This window comes from Salvelinus sp. IW2-2015, unplaced genomic scaffold, assembly GCF_002910315.2.
Source record: "Salvelinus sp. IW2-2015 unplaced genomic scaffold, ASM291031v2 Un_scaffold2293, whole genome shotgun sequence".
Classification (NCBI taxonomy): Eukaryota; Metazoa; Chordata; class Actinopteri; order Salmoniformes; family Salmonidae; genus Salvelinus; species Salvelinus sp. IW2-2015.
The window spans coordinates 98,832-107,489 of NW_019943619.1; the positions used below are offsets into that span (position 1 = coordinate 98,832).

The window sequence follows — 8,658 nt, forward strand, 5'->3', positions numbered from 1 at the left end:
AAAACATGGGGATGAGGTAGGCAGTTGGATGGGCTATTTACAGATGGGCTGTGTACAGCTGCAGCGATTGGTAAGATGCTCAGATAGCTGATGCTTAAATTTAGTGAGGGAGATATAAGTCTCCAACTTCAGCGATTTTTGCAATTCGTTCCAGTCATTGGCAGCAGAGAACTGGAAGGAAAGGCGGCCAAAGAGGTGTTGGCTTTGGGGATGACCAGTGAGATATACCTCCTGGAGCGCGTGCTATGGGTGGGTGTTGCTATGGTGACCAGTGAGCTGAGTTAAGGGGGAGCTTTCCCTAGCAAAGACTTATAGATGACCTGGAGCCAGTGGGTTTGGCGACGAATATGTAGCTKGGGCCAGCAATTCTAAGTCAGAACCGTCCAGAGTAGTGATGCTAGTCGGTCGTGCGGGTGCAGGCAGCGATCGGTTAAAGAGCATGCATTTAGTTGTACTTGCGTTTAAGAGCAGTTGGAGGCCACAGAAGTAGTGTTATATGACATTGAAGCTCGTTTGGAGGTTTGTTAACACAGTGTCCAAAGAAGGGCCAGGTGTATACAGAATGGTGTCGTCTGCATAGAGGTGGATCAAAGAATCACCCCAGCAAGAGCGACATCATTGATATACACAGAGAAAAAAGTCAGCCCGAGAATTGAACTCTGTGGCACCCCCATAGAGACTGCCAGAGGTCCAGACAATAGGCCCTCCAATTTGACACACTGAACTCTATCAGAGAAGTAGTTGGTGAACCTTTGCTATGAGACTCGAAATTGCTTTCAGGTGCATCTTGTTTCCATTAATAATCCTTGAGATGTATCTACAACTTGTTCAGAGTCCACATGTGGTAAATTCAATTGATTGGATATGATTTGGAAGGCAAACACCTGTCTATATATGGTCCCACAGTTGACAGTGCATGTCAGAGCAAACACCAAGCAATGAGGTCAAAGGAATTGTCCGTAGAGCTCCAAGACAGGAGTGTGTCGAGGCATAGATCTGGGGAAAGGTTCCCCAAAAAATTCTGCCGCATTGAAGGTCCCCAAGAACACAGTGGCCTCCATCATTCTTAAATGGAATACTCTTCTTAGAGCTGGTCACCCGGCCAAACTGAGCGATTGGGGGAGAAGGGCCTTGGTCACGGAGTTGACCAAAAACCTGATGGTCCCTCTGACAGAGCTCCAAAGTTCCTCTGTGGAGATGGGAGAAGCTTCCAGAAGGACAACCATCTCTGCAGTACTCCACCAATCAGACATTTCTGGGAGAGTGGCCAGATGGAAACCACTCCTCAGTAAAAAAGCACATTGACACCTGCTTGAGTTGAAAAAGGCCACCACTAAAGGACTCTAAAACCATGAGATAACAGAAATTCTGGTCTGATGACAACCAAGATGAACTCTTTGGCCTGAATCCCAGAGTCACGTCTGAGAACCTGCACCATCCCTCGGTGAAGCATGGGGTGGCAGCATCATGCTCTTGGATGTTTTTCAGCAGCAAGCTGGGAGACTATCAGATCGATGAGAATATAGTTACGAGCAAAGTGCAAGAACCTTGATGAAGATCTTGTCCTTACTGAAAGAACTGCTCCCAGAGTCGCTCAGACACTTAGACTTGGGGGCGAAGTCTACACCATCGAACCAGGGGAAACGACTAAGCACACAACAAGACAAACAGAGGGCTCCCCAATATCACGGTGTGCAAATAAATTATCTCTAAATGAAAGGGGGGGGAAGTCAGAGTTCGAATTACGGGCCAAATCCACTGTAATGACAGCAACCAGCGCCCCCAGACGCATCCGTCTTGCACGGAGTAGCTAATGATCTCACACAAGATGGTGAACGCGGTAATCTAGAGCTCTAATGCAAAGGAATAAGCCATAGTGTTCAGGTAGGATGAACCAACAGGGCTGCCAAATCAAGTGCCAGGCAAGGAAACAACAAACGTTGGCAAATAGAATACGATTGTCACTAGAAAGGCAATACATTAATTCGATAATACGACAAGTATCTACTCCTCCCGTTCTCATAAGACTGGCTAGCACGAATCGCATTCACCATTGGCATGCATTGGACACCGTGCTAAGCAAGCGCAGCTGAAAATCCCTGTGTAAAGGCAGAGTAAGTGTCCTGACATATACTTAATGCTACGAATGCATATACTTCTACTGATAATATTACAAGGAACAAGCTTAAATCTCTGAAAATATTTGGATTTTGTGCTGTTCTGTTACACACAAGGTAGATCTTTAAGAATTCCATTCGCCTCCTATTGACTTTCTGTGATACGATGGTATATACGAGATCTAATAAATACTAATTCTTTCTGCAATATTCCAAATCTAACGTAACATGTTTCTCCTTAATGCGAAGAGATCATGTAGACAACAGCGTAAGTTCTATCTTATAATAATTCAGGTGTTCCATCCACATAAGTCTGAACAACATTTAGCCAAGCCACCCCAGGTTCAAATCTTAAACCACAATCAATCCAATTTAAAACCCAATTCTACTTTTGCCAAATTAAGATTTAAAGTATTTCAAACCGAACATAATATCCATTAGTTTAATTTACATAATTTTAGGCTGACAAACTTTGAAGTTTGATCAAAAGATACCTTTTGTTGTTAATTAAAAGTAGGTTCTTTCTCGTAGCATAAACAAGTTCGTTATATTGTTAATCCTTCATTTACTTAAATAAGTGTCTCCCCCAATTGATTATTTTGTGCTATTTTATCAAATCTTTGATGCTTTTCCCTAAGCCAACCTGAACATTCAAGGACGGCAAACCGCCTCTATCACCTTACATTTCCATAATGTGGAATGGGACAAACGTAGAAACCCTTTTCTGTGGAACAACAGGGCATAAATCCCAAAATCTTAATTCCCAGGAAATGGTTCAGAGAACCACCAACGGGGGATGGAGGTGATAATAAACTATAGGACCGTGTCCAAAAACCCAGCGCCCCTCGACTCTCCACTTACAACCACCAAATCTCCAGACTAGGTCCCTGAACCGGTTAGCAGACAACATAACCAAGGACCGACAGTGTACGACATCCCAGCATGAAACAGTGGTTAATACATTTCTGGAAGTAGCCATTATAATTACCCATATACATCGATGTACCACCTCGGTTTAAGCCAGATATCAGTCAGCAACATTAAAAAAATAAAATTTATATTAATATAGTGTTTTATGGACAAACCGTTTTTACAAATCCGTCAAACCCCAACTAAGACTTACTGTGAAATGCTTTACCTACTAAGCCATACCCTATACTATACCATTCAACAAACCGCAGCTCATTCTAGAAATGATAGAAACTATTATACCAAAGATCTAATAAAATAATAATAAAAATAACACAATGGAAATAACGAGATTATTATACAGGCACCCCGTTGGACCGAATCGTTGAGGCAGTTATTAACAGGCGCACCTGCATTCCTGATACGAGTCAGTGTGGTAGGCTATATACAGGGCACCAATATAGAGTACCGTATCCATGTGGAGGCTATATACAGCAGGCACCCGTACCGAGTCAGTGTGCGTTACAGATCTATGTAGGTAATCGTACCATGAAGGTTAGGCATAGTGACTACGATAGATACAAAACAAACCACCCAGTACCAGCATGCACAAAGAAATGAGTGATGTTCAATGGTAAAAAATTGTCGAGTCCGATTTTACGAATTGTTCGTGCAGTCTATGCTTGGGGTAGAAGCTGTTGAGAGCCGCTTTGTGTCTAAAACTTTTGTGCGGCTTACTATATAATGCCGGTACCCATGCGGCGTAGCAGAAAGAAACATCTAGAAACTGGGTGCGAGAGTCTCTGGACAATTGTGGGCTTTCCTCTGACCTACATCTATATTAGCGTCAGGAATGGCAGGCAAGCCTTTGGCCACAGAGCTAACAATTTTGTGGCTCTCTATCACTGCTATAGCCTCTATATGCTCCTGGATAGGCAAAGCTGGCCCCCACAGGCATTTGAACCTTCCAAATACTCCTCTTGTACCCTTAGGCTAGATGCGAGCACTTGCCATCCAGGCCATGATGCAATCGTCAGTGATGCTGTCGACGTGTCAGCGCTATTGCTTTTGAGGATCTGGGGACCCATGACAAATCTTTTCAATCTCCTCAGGGGAAAAGGTTTTGATTGTACCCTCTTCATGACTTCTTACTATACCCACGGGGTGATTGAAAGATGAACTGAGGTCCCACTCCCGTCCAGTTGACAGGTAAGCACCTTAAATTGATTGCTAACCACCAATATAAAGTCCAAAAAGAAAGAAGAAAAAGAACCTGAAGAAGGAAATGATATGATGAAACTTAATTTGGTTACTCTTTTGGGCATCGCCGACTGGTGTACCTGTTAATGAAATATAGTGGAACTTATTTTATGTGATATGAAAAAGTACAGCGCATTTAGGTTTCAGAACGGTATCGCAATTGAAAACGATTCACAATTAGGTGGATAATTTGACTATTTTAGCTGCCAGAGCCAGTCTACCTCTGAAAACAATAACTACAGTCTTGACCTTGAGGAAGTAACGGGCAGCAATCAGCAGTAGAAACAATAACCAAAGCGTACTCCCTGCCTGTTTCTGTTAAAAAGCTGAGGGATGGCTGGAGAAAACAACCATCCATGATACAAACATTATATTTAACCATGTTTTGAGATATACAGTGTTCGTTTATGTTATGACAAACATTGGAGTAAAAACAAGCTTATATTGCTGGACTGATGGGGTACGACAGTTAACTAGCTCACAGCATTTATAAGTAAATTCTTCCAAGAAAAAGATGGTACATAACATTAATGTATAAGTCCCAAAATGGATGTAACAACTGCTTATTACCCCTTTAAGACTACATATTGGCTAATCTAATAGGAGATATTGAGGACTACAGTATTTCAGGCATCCGTCATTGGATACATGTGATCAATTTTATACAACTTTTGTGATGGTCCACTCTGATGTTCTACACGTTACACATGAAGCTTCAGCCATTCCTACACAATCAACATTAAAGGTAGAACCCACCTTTACTAGCATATGTCAACGAGCACATCAAGCCCTACATTACTGGTGTCGATAAATACGATCTTCCAACTCCTCGTTCTTCTTCCAATGTTGACAGTCAATTCTCCCCTCTCTCTTTCAACCCAAAAACGGCACCCTCCTCGCCTTTATACTGCTAACATCCCACAATCCTCTTTCACTTCGAACGGGTCTGCCTCTTCTTCACCTGGATACATTCCGCTACCTTTCATCAGACCGCCTACATAACACGCCTCCAACCCTTATCTGTTTTTGTATTTAACATCCATCTCTTCCTCCCTCCTCTTTGACGAAACTTCTCTCCTGTCCAGACAAACTCTCTTCTTTAGCAGGAAGTAGCTAGTAATCAACTCATGATGGTCGGGATGCTAACTACTTGCTAGCATGCCGACTAGCCTAGTTCAAAATAACTTAGCGAAACAAGCTAGCGACAAACACAGTAAATATATAATTAAATGCCAACAAGTACATACCAAAGAAGTGTGTTTAAAACACATCGACAAATACACCAAAATCAGGTACGAAAGTCTCTTTCCGTCCAGCAGACCACTTCTAATTAAGTCAGACGAAAGTAGCGTGAGATTCATTATACTCCTGATTTCGGAGTTAGCAGCTAAGTGCATTGTGCGAACATAGCCTATCACAAAGAATAACAATATATTAAAGATAACAAGCTTAGCTGAACATGAATCAACAATAAAATATATAATTAAATGGGCCAACAAGTACATACAACAGAAGTGTGTTTAAAACACATCGACTAATATACACCAAAACAGTGTAAAGAGCGTGAATCTTGTAGCTATGTTTGCTAGAAAGCTACGAGGTGTCTGACTATCTGTTGTTGTTGAAGGAGCGTCCCGTCCACTAGAGCGTCCCGTCCACTAGATTATACGTCACACTGGCAGCATCGCCTGAACCGAAAATACGCACATCGCCATCTGCTYACTGGAGTGGGTAACGCAGTTGAGGAACCAAAAGTTTATATTCATTTATTTCATAAAGGTTTAATAATATATTAAGTCGTTCAAAGAGAAGCATGTGTTGATTGATTCGTGTTTAATGAGTGAGAGTTTAAAACAAACGTTACACCCACTACACATTTGCATTGAACCATACTTCTGACATGGATCATTTTGACCCCAGAGGCATATCTTTTATCATAGCCAAAATGTGGTTTATTCAATTCTTCATGACTTTGTCAATCAACTTGTTCTTAATAAATCTAAATCATGGAGTAGAGTTTCGGTATCAAAATGGACTTTTAACAAATTCAAATCCTTTGGAGTAATTTTGACCCCAGCCAACAGCATCTTCGATAAATAGGACGTTAATTTAAAATCAAAGTCACATTTTATTGGTCACATACACGTGTTTAGCAGATGTTATTGCAGGTGTAGTGAAATGCTTATATTTCTAGCTCCGGACAGTTAAGTAATATCTAACAAGAACACCAGAAATGTCACTTAAATAGAAGAGGGAACTAACAAAGAGTCACTGACAACAACCACAACTAAACATGTGGGGTTTTAGAAGGGGTTCTGAAAGACACTATGGGGGTGTCCACTGAAAGTTGACTCGTAACAACAACTGGGAACCTAAAAGACACCCACCATGAGACCCACTAAAWCTGCCCAAGAAGAGGAAAACTAAAGAAAAACCCACAACAAACTTAAAGACAGGAAGCAAACCAAAAAGGTAGCGCAACTAGTGTTGACTCTCCACATCTATCAATACAACTGGKSCACTGGGCCAGACACTCTTAAATAGAACCTGGACCAGCTCAGGTGAAACACCTTCCCACTAACGACATGGACAAGCCAGCACAGGTGTAACACATACTTACTAACGAGGTGACACCAATCAGTGCGTCCTACGTGCTAACGAGCTATACTTGCTAACGAGCTATATGGACGAGTCCAACCTCAAAACATAAATGGAAAAACGAAAGCCTGTAACACCTTCCCCCTTAAGACAACAAATATATGCTATATTTTTGTTGGACAAGTTTGCTCACCGCCAACAGAAAACAATTCACATTATAATCAACTACAATGCTTCACCAATATAAACATGGTGTCTACTGGCTGTCAACAACTAAAAATAGGACAAAAAAAACTCTTATCTTCTAGAACTCTCATCTAACTAAAAATGTATGTACAGTATTTTTTCCCCTTCTTCCTAAAACTCACTAGCTTCTAGAACTCTCGTCCCATTGGAACGAGCCCAAACAAAACTCATCTCCAATACAGGAAAAACGTGCAGTCAAAATAAATTGTGATCCATGGCAACTCACTGGCTAAACGCAAAACACTAAACTTTTTGACTGCCCACCCTTGAGGCAATCAGCAACCAAGTTGTCCTTACCACGGACATGACTGATTTCAAGAGGAAACTCCTGCAATATCCGTAGTAACTTTCCACCTCACTGCAGAGCTTCTCTCTCTTTTCAGGGTTCACTAGATAGGCATGTTGTTGGATCGGGGCCCAGTCCCCAATGTCATGCTCTAGTACATTTGGGTTGGCACATCTGAGAATTAACCCTGCTATTCTAAAAGCAGGGCAATAACGTCAATATAATTGTACCAAAAAATGGTCAGCTGGTTGTATAAATAATTATGAATACTAAATGTTTCATGAAATGTAAATATGAAATATTTGATTGCATAGTCTTATTTTCAACGTCTTTTCAATTAAAATTTTCTACGGGGGATAGCCCAATGTCAAAACACAGTTTTAACGTGTCCAAATCAATAACCAATATGCAGAAACAGTTTCTGATATATTGAAAACATAAACAAAAAATGTGCTATGTACACAAACATCTGCCACAATAATCACATTACTTGTATTTTTTTAACAAGCACCTTATAAACTGCACAAGCACTAAAAACGCTGTTGTTTTGACAAGTAGCAATAAATCCCTGATATCGATTAGGGGGGAAATCAGGTTGTTCGTGCTGTTGAAACTAACACAACTAAACAAAAAAACATGGAAATGGGAGATATCTTTTACCTCACTGGTTAGAGGACAACCTGCAGAAGACAGTCAGCTACATTTTGGAGATCTGCATTTAAATTTAGCGGTCACTAAACAAAGGAACGCAACACTTATTTGTCATAACTCATCGATATCATGTTGAAATCAATTGTGCCGAGAGGAAGGAGATGAGGTTGCACGTCTTGTTAAAACTAACAGCTCAAAACCCACACGGAATCTGGGAGTAATGTGTACATCACTGGTTAGAGGACAATTTGTAGAAAACAGCTGGCTACATTTTGAAGTGTTGCATTTTGATTCAAGTGGGTCACCAACATGGTAAGTGTAACACAGCTCTTTTTGTGTTAGTCACTTTTTGTTAAATCACATAAATAGTACTCTTTCAATTCAGAGCCTGGATTTTCCCCTGAGGCTAATATCCATATCACGCTGAAATCAATTGAATGGGGCAAACGTTTAGGCTTCTACATTGTGAAATTCCTTCAAATACTCATACATATCCAGGCACTTGTCATCTCCCGTCTGGATTACTGCAACTCGCTGTTGGCTGGGCTCCCTGCCTGTGCCATTAAACCCCTACAACTCATCCAGAACGCC

At 41.2% G+C, this 8,658-nt stretch overlaps 1 protein-coding gene across 1 annotated transcript in view; it reads right to left on the reverse strand.

Moving 5' to 3' along the window:
* LOC112073559 (zinc finger protein 271-like) overlaps nucleotides 1-8,658 on the reverse strand; it is a 32,068-nt gene that overhangs the window by 15,666 nt on the left and 7,744 nt on the right. The window contains exon 3 of the mRNA XM_070440193.1: nucleotides 1,531-1,621. Coding sequence (XP_070296294.1) covers nucleotides 1,531-1,621 — 91 coding nt within the window. The remainder of the gene's footprint in view (nucleotides 1-1,530; nucleotides 1,622-8,658) is intronic.